The sequence below is a fragment of the Mus caroli genome, chromosome 16 (genome assembly GCF_900094665.2).
Source record: "Mus caroli chromosome 16, CAROLI_EIJ_v1.1, whole genome shotgun sequence".
NCBI lineage: Eukaryota > Metazoa > Chordata > Mammalia > Rodentia > Muridae > Mus > Mus caroli.
Window position 1 is genome coordinate 33655869 of NC_034585.1, and position 18792 is coordinate 33674660.

The 18792-nt window shown below is 42.3% G+C and overlaps 1 protein-coding gene across 2 annotated transcripts in view; it reads right to left on the reverse strand.

Annotated features, from left to right (window-relative positions):
* Positions 1 to 653: 653 nt before the first annotated feature.
* The window catches only part of Cd86 (CD86 molecule), a 58388-nt gene continuing 40249 nt past the window's right edge, over positions 654 to 18792 (reverse strand). For both annotated transcript variants that reach the window (XM_029470646.1, XM_029470647.1), the window contains exons 3-8: positions 13631 to 13966; positions 11285 to 11581; positions 8179 to 8311; positions 3743 to 3836; positions 3217 to 3257; positions 654 to 2026 (exon numbers count right to left, since the gene is read on the reverse strand). In XM_029470646.1, the coding sequence (XP_029326506.1) occupies positions 3240 to 3257; positions 3743 to 3836; positions 8179 to 8311; positions 11285 to 11581; positions 13631 to 13966 (878 nt within the window). In that variant the 3' untranslated portion in view covers positions 654 to 2026; positions 3217 to 3239. The remainder of the gene's footprint in view (positions 2027 to 3216; positions 3258 to 3742; positions 3837 to 8178; positions 8312 to 11284; positions 11582 to 13630; positions 13967 to 18792) is intronic.

The following is an 18792-nucleotide window of genomic DNA, read 5'->3' on the forward strand; positions in this document are numbered from 1 at the left end:
AGCCCTCACATGTGGAGCACAAGAAGTCTAGAAAATGTAATGAGCAAAGGAGAGATGTTTTCACTAAAGGGTGTGTTAATGTTTCATCTAGTCTTCAAAAAATGTATTTTGAGGCACTGTCTTCAGTACCCGGGTTTCTCTAGTGAAGAACTTAGACATAGCTCTGCCCCCCATAGTCCAGACAAGCTCTCTGTTGCAGAATAATTGGCTCTTCTCATGTTTTTTTGTGTGACATATATTATTAAATTATTAACTTATCAAGGGTGTGTTTTCAGGCAATCATTTTACATTAAGCTTTTTTTCTCATACATATATGCACATAATTTTAAAGTTGCTCAACTTGAAAAATAACAAGCTGAAAAGCCTTGTTTCCTTATTCTGAGGGTTCCTACTAACACTCAGAAAATAAATATTACTCAATTTTTAGAGAAGTCTCATTATTGAGATATATATTTAGACAAACAAACCTCATTTCTTATACAGTACATAGAGAAGAAGGAAAGAAAGGAGGATTGGGGAGGAGTCAGAGACTTTTAGTCACAGAGATGTGAGAGGTGAATAGGAACATTATTTCATAATATTACTACTGACACGGAACAAAAAAAAAGTATACTTGAAAAAATTCAAGAAAACTTTATTGAAATCCACTCTGTACAGAACATGTTAGTAACTGGCCAGATCTTAAGAGTCTGCACAGGGTGAATCAAGATGGACACATTACAAGCATGAGCCCTGCCAGCGGAACAGTCTATAGCCCCCCAGGGCCCTTTATGTAAAATGGAAAGAACAATATTTTGCTGCTCAGACCTGCCAAAGTTCTCTTTAAGTTTGGGTGATGACGACTCCATGCTGTATAGATACACTATGTGCTTTCAGCATTAGTTGCTTTTTGTCCTTCTTTGAAAGGCCAAGCCACAGTCTCAGAGTGTTGTGATTTCTGCTTTCCCTCCTTCCACACAAGCCATGAGCTGAAATCGTCCTAGCCTTTCATCAATGTGACTGCTCTCTCCCTAGCTCTACATCTAGATGAATTTGAAACAGAGCACCGAGGTGGCTGATATCTACATCCATTGAGACACACTGGTCTAGCTCTGGCCTCTTGACTTTTCAATGGACTGGGCAGATCAGTCCTTCCATAAACATTTGTTGGTTGGATTCTAGTGATTTCCCCTGGTTTTGAGTGCTTGGCTGTCTTATCCTTGCACAGCAGTCTCCAGACCTTTCCAGGCATTTTCTTAAAAGGGCATACAGTACATCTTGCTTTCTTCAGTGCTGCCTGCTAAGTTGTGACTTGCTGGCCAGGCAGGTGGATTCTTCCAGTATCTGTGGCAGCCCAGGTAGGAGTGGCTCTTGGATCTAGAGATGGTTCCATATTTGTGTTTCTTGATTTGCCAACACTGAGAACTCTGTGCTGTCACCTGTATATTACTTAGGTCATTGTATTCATTATTGACCCTGATGGAGGGACAGTGTTTCTTATAAGTGCTGGGTCTTTCTCTAGATCATTGTAGTTGAGCTACTATAGTATATGTTCTTTGCTATTTTAAGATAGCAACACGAACACATCAAATAACATCACCAAATACACCACTCCCATCCTGACTGAAGAGGTAGCTGTCCAGGTATAAGTATATAAGTATGCAAGTGTGCAAGACAGAGAAAAGCCAGTATTCTTACAACAAGGAGTTCCATATAAAAACACACTATGCAAAATTAGAAGAAGAATCTGATCTCAAGTAGGAGAGATTGATCCAAAATGTTATTCCTGGGAGAGAAGCCATTTTAGTGCACTTGGCCTATGAGTGTGCACTGAGTTAAACAAAGCAAGACAAAATAGATGTCTGCTCCTGGCATAGGGGACACAATTGACATTGCCCAAAACTTGGAAAGGAAACAGGATAAAATATGGACACTACTGTGTATTTTGTTCTTTAATTATTCAACTGTAGAATTCCAGTCAGCTGAGAACACTTTTGAATTGTAAGCAACTCTGCACTTTTTATTTCAGGCACAGCGATTTTTAACTCTGAAAAACAAACAAACAAACAAACAAAGAAGAAAGGTTGGGTGAAATTTCAAAGATAGGATACAAGTAGGAGACCATGTAATGTTGATAAATAGAAACAAAATATTGCAAGACAGGAAGAGAAAGCCAGAGGAAAGCCATCCAGGCTACACTGTTACCCAAGCTTCCAGCAACAACTACCCTTTGCTTTGGCCTGATGCTTTCTGGTCCTCGCTCTGCCATTGTGCCAACTCCTCTATTTCTTCCCTCTTCTGGCCTTTCCTGATCATTTCTGAACCCAGTCTTACAGTTAGTAGCACCTCAACAGTGGCTTTTTATGCAAAACTCCAGGGGTGGAATTTCTTCCTAGCACCTGCTAAGTGCAGAGCTCTTTATGGCCCCTGCATCCTGGAGTTATAACCTGTCTCTTCAACCAGGCTCATCCCCATAACCAGACAGTCAATGTCTTGGTGTTTCCAAACTCCCAGCTCCTCAGTGTGGATGGAGGAACAGACAACCCAATTGTGTCATGCTGTCAGACATGAAACCTGGTCACCAGAAACCTTTAAATATGCCCAGCATTGTAATAGCTTCTGGGGTCAGAGCACAGCACTGCTTTCAGCTGCTGAGGTTCCTGCCATCTACAGAGTGCAGTGAGTAACAATGGTTCCTAAGATGATTTCCGGTAAGTAAGCAAGGACCCACAGAATAATATAGCAAGTGGTCATGAGTAAGTTTAGGCTTTTAAGAAAGTGTTCATTGTTAAGAAGGGCAAGAGCTGAGGAACGAGGGGGAGAGATGGTAGAAGATACTTTCAAGTGCTGGGTACAGCAGGTGCAAAGGCACTGGGGTTAAAGGGAACATGTTCTCATTCTCTGCTTCCTCGTTTTATTCATTCTATGTATACCAGGGATGTTCTAGTTCACTTTCAGTTGCCATGGTGAGTGAGGCTCTGGGCTATGCTTGCCAAATCTCAACCCTATATACTGTGTATTCCTTGACCTTGACTGACTCGGCATGCCCTTGGGCACTGTGCAGCGGACACTGCCACCTGTTTGCGGCCACTTTCCTCCCTGTTCTCCCTTGCTTTCTCCCCTATCCCGGCTAGCTTTATCATAAGTCCCTGCTGTGTCTCAGGAGTTAAAGCCTGCACAAGTTACAGGCACTGGGGGGATCAAACCTGTTTCAACAGAGATGCAGTCACGACTCACCTTTCCTCAGGCTCTCGCTGCCTTCACTCTGCATTTGGTTTCTGAAAGAGATCGAAAACAACTTCAGAAGCCAGGAAAGCCCTCGGACAGAAAAAGAGGAGACGGGATGAGGCATTAAACTCTTGGGTCTCAGAGAGACATTACAAGTGTGGGCTGGGAAGTTTTTCCACATCCCCAGGATAAAAGTATCCTTTTGATGACTGTATCTTAACTTCTAATGTTGGACATAATCCCCCCTCATATAGTGGTATCCTTATTGAAATAGAGAGGCATGAGGGTAACACATGCAGTTTTACCAGTCATTTAATGACCAGGAAAGAGTTGCCTTTGTGTGTGAATGGAGGGGGTGCACATATGGGTTTAGAAGGTAGAGGAGAGAAAATCAACCCCAAGGCTGATGCCTAGAAGGGTTAGGCAGATGGTGCTGCCCAATACTCTCATGTGTTGGTTGCACAGACAGGCTAAAGTGGAAAACCTCTGGCCAGCTAGCTCTCCGAAGGCCGAGTTGCTCTTTGAATGAACTTACTGCTGATGCAACTTGGGGTCCAAGTTCCTCCAGGTTGATAGACTCTCTGCCAGCGTTACCATCCTGCTCTGACATACAGGTTGTGTTGCTGGGCCTGAAATGAAAACACAGGGACCACTCAACAATACCCTGATGCTTTTATGATGCAACCTTTCTCAGAGTCTTCCAGAACACTTCCTGTCATTGGTGGTCTCTTCTATGTGCGTACACATTTAAGAATGACCAACCTCATGGATGTGTAGCCATGAAAAAGATTTGATAAGTTTAACAAACTTATTATGGTATATAACTCTGGCACGAGTAAGACAGAAAGCCTTATGGAGATTCCTTTCTGCATCTGTTCAGCCAACCCCTTTATCCCACCCTGTTGTTCCTGATCTTTGATTTGTTTAGCTTTTCTTTATCTTGAACTTCAGATAAACAGGATTACACACTGAAGTCTTCTCTTTCCTTCATTCAGCAGACAGCTTTGGAAATTGGTTTCTATGGCTAGGTGGTTTTTCACTACATGACTGTACCTGTTTTTGCAGATGGACTGTCTCTGATTAGTAACATGTAACTGTATATTCTCTCTCTATATATTTCCTTTGTCAAGTGTATATGTAGAAATATTTATATTTTCTCCAAGTTTGTGACTTTCTGTTTTCTTGACAAAGTCAACGGACAAATATTTTAATTTTGATGAGGTTTACTCTATCCATTTACCCTTTCCTGTTTGTACTTGCTTAATTAATCTAAAGATACAAAGATTTTTTTTTCTTTCAGAAATGTTTAACTTCAGCTCCTTTATTTAGTCTATAATTTATCTTATCTTGTGTAAATCATATTTTCCCTCCTGAATTTTAATTATTCCAATACCAATAGTTGAAAATATTGCCCTTTCAGCATGGAATTACTTGATATTTTTTTCTTATCAAAAGCAATTAACCATTTGATTTTATCTTCTTTTTTAACCCTTTTCCCTCATTGACTGATATCTCTATCCTTTTATGAATGCCACACGGGTCTATGACCATTCTTTTGGAATTATTTAGTTTGTTTCTTTTATGAGATACAGGTCTTACCATATAGGCCAGGCCTTAAACTCAATCTTCCTGTTTCCATCTCCTGACTGCTGGGATTATAGCCCTGTATCACCATGCCTGACTCCAATTTTGCTCTTAATTTTCAAAATCATTTTACCAGCTGTGGGTTATTTGCACTCCTCCCTATCTTTATAAATTTGGCCTTTTAATTTTTACTAATAAACCTTCCAGGCTTTGGATTTAGATTACTTCAATCCATTCATGAATTTGGGAAAAAAACTGGGATCTTAATAATATTTTGTCTCCTAATCCATGAACCCAGTATATGCTTCCATCTAATTAGGTCTACTTCCATTTCTGTCCATAGTAATGTTTGCATTTGTCTTGTTAAATGTATAGCCAAAACTTTATTAGTATTTGATGATCTTAGAAACTGGATTTAAACATTTCATGTGGCCTGGTAGTGGTGGTGGCAGGGAAAGCCTGTAATCTCAGCACTTGGGAAGCAGTGGCAGGCAGATCTCTGTGAGTTCAGGACAGCCTTTCTTGAAAAACAAACAAAACCTAATTTTCTAAGTGTTTATTTACTGTTGGTTTATAGAGTACAATTTCAAGAGAGCATGAGTAGTTAGACAAGTTGCTCTGCTGTCCTCATAGTCTCTCCTTCTGAGATGCATTTTGGAGTACAGTTTTGAGTATGATCTTTGCAATTGGAGACAGCTACTCCTTTTGATATTTGAGAGCAGACTCTCTCTTCCTTAGGCCTTTTCTCGGGTTGAGCATTCTTTGGTTATTTGATGCCCTGTTTTCTAACCTTAGAGGCTTCATGTACTTTGAAGCACATTGTGGGGGCAAGAACAAGTTCCATAACCTTGAAAGGTGGGAACTGATTGGAGGGAATTTGGCCATGGGGCCACACTTGGGAGAATTAATGTGCACCCCACGGGCATGAGTTAGGTCTCAGGTATTGGAACTGTAGAAGCAGGTTGTTATAATGCCCCCCTCCTCACCTTGGTATCTCTTACACACACACACACACACACACACACACATTCACATACACTGTTCTTGCTCTACCATCTGTATGTCACAATGCAGCACAACATAGCTGCCTGATCCTGTTCTGCCCCAAACCATAAACCATGATAAACTTTCCCTTAAGGTATCCAGTCTTTGATATCTTGTTTTAGTCATACAAAGGAACTGAGGCATTTGAGCTGTTTCTTATTTGAGCTCCTGGATTCTTTATAAATCAGACTAGATTTTTATAATTGCCTAGATTCCTCTTTAAAAGTATGGCACTTTATAGCTAGGTATGGTGTCCCAGATAAATATATAAAAGAAAATAATCAAATGATCTTTTCATACCCATGGCAAAGGCAGCATAATTACAAGAAGCCTCAGTTTAAAAATGAAAGCAGCACACCAGTCAGAATGGCTAAGATCAAAAATTCAGGTGACAGCAGATGCTGGCGAGGATGTGGAGAAAGAGGAACACTCCTCCATTGTTGGTGGGATTGCAAGCTTGTACAACCACTCTGGAAATCAGTCTGGCGGTTCCTCAGAAAATTGGACATAGTACTACCGGAGGATCCAGCAATACCTCTCCTGGGCATATATCCAGAAGATGTCCCAACCGGTAAAAAGGACACATGCTCCACTATGTTCATAGCAGCCCTATTTATAATAGCCAGAAGCTGGAAAGAACCCAGATGTCCCTCAACAGAGGAATGGATACAGAAATTATGGTACATTTACACAATGGAGTACTACTCAGCTATTAAAAAGAATGAATTTATGAAATTCCTAGCCAAATGGATGGACCTGGAGGGCATCATCTTGAGTGAAGTAACACAATCACAAAAGAACTCACACAATATGTATTCACTGATAAGTGGATATTAGCCCAAAACTTAGGATACCCAAGATATAAGATACAATTTGCTAAACGCATGAAACTCAAGAAGAATGAAGACCAAAGTGTGGACACTGTGCACCTTCTTAGAATTGGGAACAAAACACCCAGGGAAGGAGTTACAGAGACAAAGTTCGTAGCTGTGATGAAAGGATGGACCATTTAGAGACTGCCGTATCCAGGGATCCATCCCATAATCAGCTTCTAAACGCTGACACCATTGCATACACTAGCAAGATTTTGCTGAAAGGACCCAAATATAGCTGTCTCTTGTGAGACGATGCCGGGGCCTAGCAAACACAGGAGTGGATGTTCACAGTCAGCTATCGGATGTATCCTGCTTGTGGACGTTGTACATCGTGGTGCGCACTAGGCTCCGCACCACGATGTACAACGTCCACAAGCAGGTGAACAAACTTCAGGAGAAAAAAAAAAAAAAAAAAAAAAAAAAAAAAAAAAAAGCAAAAACTGAATGAAATAAAATTTGTCCGAGAGGCCTAGGAACATCCAAAACAATGCTCATCTGAACTGGATAGTCAGGTTCTATTGCTGAAGACACAACATACTGTGGTTTCAAGTCATGAAGAAATCAATTTTGAACTGCCCAGGAAACTCTCTCCCTGCCAGATAGCTTTCATAGTGCTAGAAGGTGCTGGAAAGGCTGCTCAGAGAGAAAAGCCGTCAGTGGTCTTAGCAAGCACTGGTCTCTGTATGCTACCACACCTGCTTTCTAGACCAAATATGCCCACTGCACAACTGTAACCTTATGGACATTTCCAACTGGTCTATTGGTGGGATTTAACTTCTGTTTTGTGGGAATAAATTCATGTCTAGTACTGTGAAGTGGATGGAGGAAGTCACAGACCCTAGGAGGGAATCTACTGATCTTGTTCTATGAAATGGTTATGTTATCAAATTGCCTTCTAAATATTTATATTTATATCCGTAGACTTATATTGCCCGCAACGTTGGCCAGAGAAGTTTGTTATTTGAGTGGGTAGTGATTAGTGCAGAGACACATTGTTGTTCAAAGTGCTGAAAATAAGTGACTTTGTTTAGCCATCAATGAGACATCTATATCTACCAGCACATCCCTACCCCAAGGCTCAGGGACCTTCACAGAAGATGGGGCAGAAAGAATGTAAGAGCCTGAGGATGGAACAACCATCTATCTCCTGAGAATTATCAAGAAGAGGGTAACTGGTGTGTGTGTGTGTGTGTGTGTGTGTGTGTGTGTGTGTGTTGGGCAGGGACAGGAGATGACAATGAGGAGCTAAGTACAGCATTTGCTTGTGTGAGTGTCACAACAAAGCCCATTGTTTCATATTCTCATGTAAAAACACTTTCTTCAGTGTTGGAGACCAAATTGCTAAGTAACACCTTGACACTAATACCGTAACACTGTAATACCGAGCTACCTCCTCCTCCTCATCTCATATGCTCATTAAAACACATTTTACATGGTGATCTTTAGACAGAACAAAGACACTCATCACCTGATAGGCTGGTTCTGCTTCTTGCAATATATTCTTGCCACTATGATTGTGAACAGCAGCACAAAGACAAGCGTTATAATGATAGCTCTAATCTGTATCCAATTCTTTCCAACAGATGGTAACTCTGGAAGAGCTAGAAATGACCACAAGTTTTCCATTAGTAAGAAACTCACTTATGAAAGGTTCAAATTTACAACTTGCCTTCCTTTCTTCCCTCTTTCCATCCCTCCCTCCCTCCTTCCCTTCCTTTCTTCCTTCCCTCCTTGCCTTCATCATCCCTCCCTTCTTCTATCCTTCCTCCTTCCTTCCCTCCTTCTCTCTCTCTGTGGCTGTCTGTCTGTCTGTCTGTCTCTGTCTGTCTCTGTCTGTCTCTGTCTCTCTCTCTCTGTCTCTCTGTCTCTGTCTCTGTCTCTGTCTCTCTCTCTCCCTGTGTGTGTGTGTGTGCGTGTGTGTGTGTGTGTGTGTGTGTGTGTGTGATCTCCCCCTAGGTTCTAGAGCCATAGGAAACTGAAATCAACAAGAGGAACCTAGAGGAACTTTTGTAATGGTTCCTCCATCCACCATCATCTTGAAGTCACTCTCTAGATCACCTCTCATTTGAGCAAACAGAACAACTACTTCAAAATATTTGATTATTAATTTTACTGAGCTAACCCCAGGCTTCCTCATCCTGACTTTCAGTATGCTTTCCCTGTTAGGAAACCTTTGCTATTTCTTCATTCCCTAGAGAATCAGATCCCTGAAGGCCAGCAACTACTTCCTAGAATAGGAAAGCCTAAACTGCAGTCTCGGAAATTAATGGAAAACTAAGTAGTTCAGTTAATAGACATTTAAAGAAACAGTCCTTCTGTTTAATCCTAAATTATAGGAAAATTAGGATCAAAATATACCATAGTTTAGATACAATTTTTAGGCATGTGCTCTCTTCCTAGAATAGAAAGGAAAATAATTATTGGCATTGTGGACCATATCTAATACCTTTTGAGTGTGTCCCTGTTTGTCTCACTTGAATCTATTTGGGATTTCCAATAAAGGAGGTTATGGCTCTTAAATGGAGACTTCTGCCTTTTGATACACAAAAAGAGTCAGTAGCTGCAGTAGTTTGAATAGTAATGGTCTCCATAGATTCGTGTGTTTGAATGCTTGGCCATAAAGAGTGGCACTATTAGAAAAGAGTTGCCTTGTTGAAGTAAGTGTCACCCTGTTGAAGAAAGTATGTCACTGGAGAGGCAGACTTTGAGGGCTCCTATGCTGAAGCTATGATCTTTGATGCCTGTGTATCAAGATGTAGAACTCTCAGCTCCTTTTCTAGCACCATGTCTGCCTGCATACCACTGTATTTCTTGCCATTATGATAATGGACTAAACCTCTGAAACTATAAACCAACCCCAACTAAATGTTTTCCTTTATAAGAATTGCTGTAGTCATGGTGTTTCTTCACAACAATAAAACCTTAACTAAGATAATAGCTAACCTATCTCTGGTCAGGGCAAGGATTTAGGGACACAGATATGCAAGTTCTTTGGATGAGGTACCCAGGGCTGACGCATTTCTGAAGGTAGTACCTGGGCAAGTTCTAAGATAGTTAACTAGTAGAGGTGAGTCACGATGAGCTTACCAATGCCTGCTCACTTGTAGACAAGGGTGGGGAAGCCTGATGCTGGTGATTACCTGAAGGCGATAAGCTTCAGGTATGGCTTAGAGTATTTTCTCTATTTCTAGAAAATGTTTCAGTGGGAGCAACCAGGACAGCTGAATGACCACATCTTTTACTAGATTCTCAGTGGCTGGGATATCTGAGCAAAAGGAAATCAGTACTGGGAGAGGGGGTAGGCTCAGTTGTAGGGTGTGGGTGCTAGCCATGGGGATGTTTCTCAGAGTATGCCCATAGGCCAAGTTCCTGAGGGAGCCACCAGGATTAATGACGAGGCAAAGCCAGGGGAGGAAGAAAGAGATGGATGGGTGCCATCAGAAGGAGCAAGTAATAGTTAAAGGGCTGGAAAAGGGACCGTAGAAGCAGAAGGCAGGTGGCTGTGGGTTTGGGGGTGGGGTGGGGAAGGGGATGAACCTTAGAATAAACTCCAATGAATGATGAGCATCAAGTGGGAACCAAGTGTCTTCATTCTAGGAAGAATGGTGGCTTGTCACAAGTGGGGTACAGGTTAGGCTAGCTCTCTATGGAGCAAAGCTGACACTGAGTTTCAACCTCTTTCATCACTGTGGAAGCACATCAAGAAGATGCCCCCAAGCATGCCTTCACTCAGTCTTTTCTTGAACATATTTCCTGCTCCTTTTGGGTACAGCTAATTTGCTATGGTTCTCTCACCAGCTGAGCATGCAGAAAGTCACTGTAAATGTGAGGGTCTTTCATAGAGAACTCTATCTCACCCTCCCTTCTATTTTTGTCATGTTTACTAAGTTCAATAGTCTGTTTTACAGTAGGATAAGGCCCCAGTGCCTTTAGGAAGACTTACATGACTTTCAAAGATCTTGCCTGCCTCTGAATGCTCATAGAACTGATGATCAGCTTGTTTTAAATTTAGGCAGTTGTTTCCATGAGCTATAATTTAGACTTGAATTTCATCTTTTAAAAAAAACTCAGTTCTCATATATGTACATCGTGGATTTCTTATTTTCCTGGGAGAGTCTCAAGAACTAGAAGATATCTTCTGAGTTTTCGGCTTTACAGTCAACAATGACTATAATGAGTCCATATGCATAATAATTACCATTGGGAGGCAGGTATATATGATATGATATATGATATATATATGATCATATACATTTGTGTGTGTGTGTGTGTGTGTGTTTTAGTCAGCTGAAAGCTTCTTGCTAGGAAATATCTTCTATTTTGTATCCACAGCATCTCATTGTCCTCCATCCAAGGATAATTCCAAAGCCTGGGTCAGTTTCAGGGCTAAGACCATGTTTCTTCAAGTATAGCTTGGATCTTGGGTCATGCAAATGTAAAAATAGCCTTCTATTTGGCTCCTTCCTAGTGGTCTGCTAGAAGGTTTTTCGGCAAGCAGTAAACATTGGAAAATTTGGATAAAAGAGTTGCTTATAGCACCTTGTGAAATAAATAATCTTAGGAAGCAGACTTACTGAAATTGCGAGGTTTGGAGGAAATCTTCATTGACTCCGTTTCCAGAACACACACAACGGTCATATGCCCCACACCATCCGGGAATGGATGAGAGAGGCTGTTGGAGATACTGAACAGTTCTGTGACATTATCTTGTGATATCTGCATGTTATCACCATGCTCAATAGTTGAATTAGTTATCAGAAAATACATCTTCTTAGGTTTCGGGTGACCTTGCTTAGACGTGCAGGTCAAATTTATGCCAGAAGTTCTTGTTACATTCTGAGCCAGTTTTATTTCAGGTTCACTGAAGTTGGCTGGAAGCAGAATAAAGATGGAATCAGTCAACCTAAATGTAGATGACAATACAAAGGAATGACAGGTGACTGACAGCCAGTTTTCTGATCGGAATAGACCTGACCATCTCAAGGTATACTCCGTGTGGGCCTCAGCCCATAGTGAGGGCTGCATAATAAACCTACAGTTATCTTTCAAGACATCTACTTGTTCCTCTAGAGAATGCTCTCTGAGACATAGGCTAACTAAAATTATCTTACCAAGGTCTATAGTGAAGCCACTACTCTAAGAACTGGGGTCTCAACTCTAACTATCTGGCCTCCATTCCCACAGGGAAACATCTCACCTTCCCACTCAGGGATGAGGTGAATTTCCATCAAGAACTCACAGGGTTTATGGTCCTTGCATGCTCTGGGTCTCATCTTTAAGAACCTACAAGTAAGAGTAATAAGGGAGGTCTTTCTGCTTACAAACTTAGACTGTTGGGTTTTGACATGACTATCATAGTCTAACTTGATGTGCTGTAACAGTAGTAATTCTCAACCCATGGGTTGTGACCCCTTTTTGGGGGTGGGGGATACTCATGTATTAGATATTCTGCATATCAGATGTTTACATTATGATTCATAACAGTAGCAAAATTACAGTTATGGAGTAGAAACTAAGTAATTGTATGGTTGGTGGTCACCACAACATAAGGAAGTATATTAAAGGGTCACAGAATTAGGAAGGTTGCAGACCACTCTGCTGAAAAAATGATTCATATGGAGGCAAATTCAAAACTCTCTCCTCTTTGTTTACCACTGTGTGTTTTTAGGGCTGAAGTACACTGGCACAAAGATCCTGGACCTGACACGTGTGGATTCTACATATTAGTTGATAACTGAGTATGAAACTGGAGAGATGGCTCAGCCACTAAAGGCTGAACTCATAAGCAAAATGATAGTACCATGTAGTCTTCTAACAATGGAAGTCATTTGCATGCCATCCTTTTTTGAGTTTTTGCAATCTTGTTATGCTCCCTGAACATTCTGCTGATGTTTGGTAAGAATTGCTAGAGTCTATTCAGTTTCATCAACAATCTCTTTTGCAGTCATGAGTTAAGTTGTCGTACTGATACACATTATAATGAATAGACAACCTGTTTTAAAGGCTGGTCTGTGCCCCCTCCTAAAACACACTGTTTCTCCAAAGGGCCTGCCACACACTGAGAACCCAGACTTAGCACCTTGTTAAATGGAAGCCCTGTAGTCAGGACTGAATCAAGTCACGCTCAAGGAGAGCAACACTCCACGCTGTGTCTGGGTTTATCCTGTTTATCCTGTGGATTTAGAAATGGTTCATTCTAGGAGGATTATTTCTCAAAAGGTGTCAGTCTGCCTTTTCCAAGTTCATGAAGAATTCATTCGGGTCCAGCAACATTATGCCTCAGAATGAATCTACACTAGAGAAATACAAACATCCACACAAAGGCCGACACTTGCATAGCAGCTTGGTTTGTCACAGCTTCAAACTGGAAACAACCCAGTATCTTTCAGTGATTGACAGTATAATAGAATTCATCAATTAAAAAAAATAATAAAACTTCCAAATTTTTGATACACTCAACTTAGATGAAACACAAAAGGCATTTTGCTGAATAAAAGAAGTTCATCTTAAAGATTAAAGTTCAGCTCCATTTATACCCTATTCTCAGAATGACAGAACCCTAAGAGATAAAGCAAGAGACCCAGATTACTACGGATGGAAAAAAATCTTAGACTAAAAGGAGAAAATCGAAGGAGTGGCCACATTGTCCATTGTTATAACCTGTCTGTGTTGCTTTTGTTCAGCTAGCCCTATCTTATCTCAAAATTTCTCACTGATCTCCAAGAAACAAGCTGTCAAAGTACAAAGGACTTTCAGCTCCCCACTCTTAGACCCCACATTCCCTCCAAATGGACTTTCTAGAAGTGACTCTCTTCTGCCTTCATTTCCAGTCTGTTCAAATATCCACCCTCAATGTTTCTTTGCTCAGTCATGGTCTCATCTGAGCAGCCGACAATCTAAACACAGCACTGACCACATACCGATCACTGACAGCTCTGTTAATGTCTGTTGGAGGATAATTGATCCTGTGGGTGGCTTCTTTTGTATAAAACAATCGTACGAGCCCATGTCCTTGATCTGAACATTGTGAAGGCGTAGAGTCCAGTTGTCCCTGTCAAAGCTCGTGCGGCCCAAGTACTTGGCATTCACACTATCAAGTTTCTCGGTGCCCAAATAGTGCTCGTACAGAACCAACTTTTGCTGGTCCTGCCAAAATACTACCAGCTCACTCAGGCTTATGTTTTGAGCCTTTGTAAATGGGCACGGCAGATACGCAGTCCCATTGAAATAAGCTTGCGTCTCCACGGAAACAGCATCTAAAATAGAAAAACTGAGAATTAGGACAGAGGAAACAAGAAGAGGAAGCTCCCTTGCTCTGAAACAGCACCCAGCTTCCAGCTTGTCAGGCAGTGATAGTACTGGAGAGGTGGATGCTAGGATCTGGAACCAGGCATCCATGCTGGACGTCTGGAGCTCAGGCTTTCGTTTTGCTCCACTTGGTTCACATGTGCAGGCTGCAACCTTTGTGAATCTCAGTTTTCTCACCCGATTAAGGAAGTGGTCTGCAGTAATGTTCTAGGATTCTCTCTGGTACTGTGCTTCTGCGAATTTCAAAACCAGAGCATTGACCACCATCACCGTAATTGCTACAGGCCTCCATAACTGCTATGCCATCTGCCTAAACCCTGCCTGCCCCATGCAGTCCTTTTATACTTTGGTCTGCTGTTTTTGTTTTTTTAAAAAAAGATTGTTGATGATGGTTCCTCACTTGCTACCACCTTTTATTAGTCTCCATTATTTGGGAGCCCTACTGAGTCACTTCTTTGACATTCAACTAGTTCCTGCCCCCACAGCCTCCACTCCCAGAGCCAGAGAAAAGGGGGGTTTGAAGTGACTCAAGTGTCAAGCAATGTCTCTATTCTCAGTGACCTCTCTAGAATCTTTCAGGGACCACAAAGGAAGCTGGGTAAATGTAATGGCTCTTGGGAGATGATAGAGGTCAGGATATTTAAGGAAGATGAGCAAGCTGCTGGGAGAGAACTGTATGTGGGAAGGTGAGGATGAGCCTTTTCATACTGCAGAAACCCTGGAGAAACCAATGGCTACTCCTGGGCTGCAGTGCCCTGGAAACTTTTAGAACCCAAAGGGGAGCAATGATGGAAAAGTTCAGAGAGAGGACGCACTGGCATAAGCCAGATTGTGGGACTTTTTCTAGGCCACAGAATTGCTGGAGACTCAGCAAAGAAAATAAATAGAGGGAGATGAGAGGCGAGAGGTGAAAGGTGAAAGGTGAGGTGGGTGTGCCTTTTAAAGGCTCATATGAAGCTGGAGGCTGCAATGGGGAGAAGACTGGAAGAGAGTCTTCATAAAAACCGTTCGTCCTTCAGGACTTCAGGAAGGGAGGGAAGGGAGGGCCAGTGGTGGGTGAGGGAGATGAGAGAGGAGTCCCACTCAAAGTGGTGGTGGGTCAGAAGTTAAACTGACCTGACCAATTAGCCTCCCTTTAAACAGGAAATAGTATAGGCAGGTACAATGGCATGGACTTGGCAAAGCAGACCACCCCATGAGAACCTACAATCAAGGGGTTGACAATGGTCTCGGAGGATACTCCAGACATCCGTGAAGGACACATGCATGTCTTCATCAGAGGGAAGAGGGAGATCACTGAGTTCCCACAATACCAAAAATGGAACCTAAGAAAAATGTATTGCATTTGGCTTTCTGTTCCACCTCTGCTAATCTCTTAAGTGAGAGGCAAGAGTGCCACCTACTGTAAATGTTCGCAGCTTGGTGAGGGCTGGTGGACTGTGCAGAGGGCAGGACATATTCTGGTTTGGCTCTAACTTATTGTGATTCTGGGCAAATGATCTGATGGAGAAACCAAGCAGGCAGCTGAAGCAAAGCACTGGCCAGCGATTGGTTGGTGTTCTCATTGCCCGGCTTTTAGTTGCACTTCCGGGTCTAGACGTGACCTCACTCTGAGTTTCTTACATCCGCTCGACACAGAGACTCTCTTTTCCTTCTGTGGAGACCCAGAGTACCCAATTTCCTTTCCATTCACTCCCTCTCCAACTTCTCTGACCCAGTCCCCCTCTCCAAAAAAATAACAGGGACTTCATCTTCCCTCAGTTCCCTCTTTACCTACCAATAAAAAGTAGACCAAAGCCTTTGGCCTCACCTGAGGGCTGGTCAGAAACACAGACTCTCTGCTTCCACACAAGATCTGAATCAGAACCTGCATTTTACCATGAACTTCTATTTGGTAAGCTGAGGGGATCAGAGCTGATAACCAGCCACATACACTTCTACCCTCTCCAGTCCCCTTCTCCTCCCCACGGGGCGAGAAACTACCCTGTAGCCATTCTGAATGGAACTGAAAGTATTTCACATTCCACACGCTTGGTTTGTCATCAGACCCTGATTTTCTTGGTTGTAGTCTGAACCAAGCAGACATGTCTTAGCTGTGACCATATGGGGAAGATTTGACTCAAGGTCTGTTCTTTCCCAGTGCCTTCAGGCCTCCACTGTTATGGTCCCCAGAACTTGGGGCCTCAAAGCAAGTGAACTCCCTAGAATTCCATTGGTGGAAAGCACTGAGAAATCCTCCCTCTTCTAACATGTGGGTTAAAGAAATGCTTTAGACTTAGCTGTGACTGATTGTTATGATGCAGCCAGGAGCCAAGGACGCAAGAATTCAGCCACATATCTCCCCACTCAGGAACCAGTGATCAAGAATACTGAAGGACCTCTGCAGACAGAAACCACTGGAGTGTCCCACTTTGCGAGTCTATGACCTCACCAGAATATTAGTCTTCCCTGGTCAGTTACCCCAAACTCATCATCTCTTCTGCATTTTCTTTGCTTGTTACACTCCAAGGTTCTTGTTCTTTCTGTAAACTTCTTCCAAAGCCTTTCTAGGCCCTCTGAAAGTCCCGTTCCATTGTACTAGATCCCACTATAGCTGACCCTCTTCAATAAATATTACCCTAAATGTCCTTTCCATGGAATCTAGTTCTACCCAAAGGACTCCATGTGGCCCACAAGACACTCCTGGCTTCCTCAGCAAGGGTTTTGAGAAACACCTTTCCACTCAGAGGTGTCTCCTATCTCATGGTTATGAAGTACTAACTATTGGTCACTGTGTCCTCATTCAAGGAGGATTTCGGCGTTATATTCAAGGCTGTTCTCTCTAACCAATACTCAACATAACCGCCAAGATAATGTAACAGTTTATTCATCAATGGCAAGTCTGCCAACAACCTTGTATCAACGTTCCTTACTTTATCTACCACAGAGACCTTCACCCACAGACCTGCTCAGCAACCCTCCATTTCCCATGGTACAATCCTGAGCAGTGTCCCAGAGGGCTTAATACCTCAGATCTGACCCCCAGGTTTTACTCTCATTTTCTTCATAGCTGTTCTTCAACTTTGTTGAGATGTTAGCTCTCTTAGACCCCAGTCTTTGATCTCACAGTATTATTCCTCCGAAAGAATTCTTTGAGAGGACAGAAGCCTTCTCTGGTTTTGCACAATGTGAATCCTCAACAAGTAGTAACTGTGACCAAGAAACTGGATCATTTGTTTACAGTGCTGAAGAGGGAAATTGAATTTTTTTCATCTTGTTTAATCTTAATTAATTAAAACTTAATGAGTCACATATGGATAGTGGCTATTATACTAGACAGCACACACACACACACACAATAAATCCATAATACAGCTTTTTAACCATTTCTCACCAGTAAAAAGTCACTAAATATGCCTCTTGGCCCTGGTAGAAGTTATGCTAAAGAAACTTTTTTCGAATCTACGGATCTGATCTTACAGCTGGGTGGGTAAGCACCCTTACAGGAAATAATTTCACTGAACAGATAGGTAACATTTGAAATTTGTGATAGTCTACTTCTCTAAACACAGCCTCCAGTCTCATCATCCTGTCTCAACAGGTCCCCTGTGCCCTTGCTTTTCTGTTCTGTTCCCTAGTGAGTGGAGACAGCTTTATCCCCCTACACGGCTCACTCCTGTCTCTCCTGAAGCTTTTCTGACAAAAGGTGTTACCTGTTTTCATCAAGAAAGCTCTGTGCTCTTTTGGACCTCACCCCATCTGGCCATTGTACCAAAAGTAGCATGGCTTTAAACCAGCTTACTTGGAATTGACTTCCTTAGTCTGACTTCCTGGTTCATGTGTCTGTTTACTCTGGGATTTATTCTGTATGCCCATTGATTGAACTCTCAGGGATAAGCTACAAGGTGCGTATCTCCAGTCCATAGCCATTAGTAAAGTCCCAGGCACCATATCCGATGGCTTGTTGGATGTTTCCACGTAGATAGCAAGGGACACACTCTATTTCCTCTTAAATCTGAAAAGGCCCCAAGACAGCAGCTGAACTAAAGGCTCTTTGAGTAGATTAAGTTTGAATTGTTAGTTTACCCCAGGTACTTGATTTAGTGTTGGTAGACAATGACAAGAGATAGAGCTAAAAGAAAACCCATGAATGCTATTTTCATGTACCATCTAAGCCAGAACCTACAGAATCTGGGGGAAGAGAGTCCGCCTCTCCACAACACAAGAATCTGAAGCTGTTTAATGTACATCTTTAAGTGAAGAAAGACTCTCCCACTCCAGGGTTATCGTTGACCAGTGGTGTTGGTCAGGCGAAATGAGAACCTTAAAACCTAGAGATTCAGACAAAAAGAGAACAACTGCCAGATGTCCAACTGGACTAAGCATGGTGGATGCACCTATGGTCATAGCTACTTTAAGGCCAGTCTGGAGCATCCCTAGAGTGAAGGGCCCATGAGATGGCCTAGAAGGTTATTTCGCAAGCCTAATAACCCAAGTTTAACCCTCAGGACCCACATAAAGGTGGAAGAAGAGAACAGACCCCACAGGGTTGTCCTTTGTCTGCCACACTGGTAGCAATTGATCAGGGGCATAAAAAAGGTATCTAATTTCCAGGCAAAGCATGTGGGAGGTGTAGGGGACAGGGCAAAACTGTTTTTCTCTTTGTCTGATGTGTTTTCTTAAGTTATCAGCCTTGTAATCCCCTCCCCACACACACACACACACTGTGGATTATTAGTGCCAACTGTGTCTCCTTTCTCTCTTTGGATGCCTGCCCTGGGGTAGGTCTCTACTC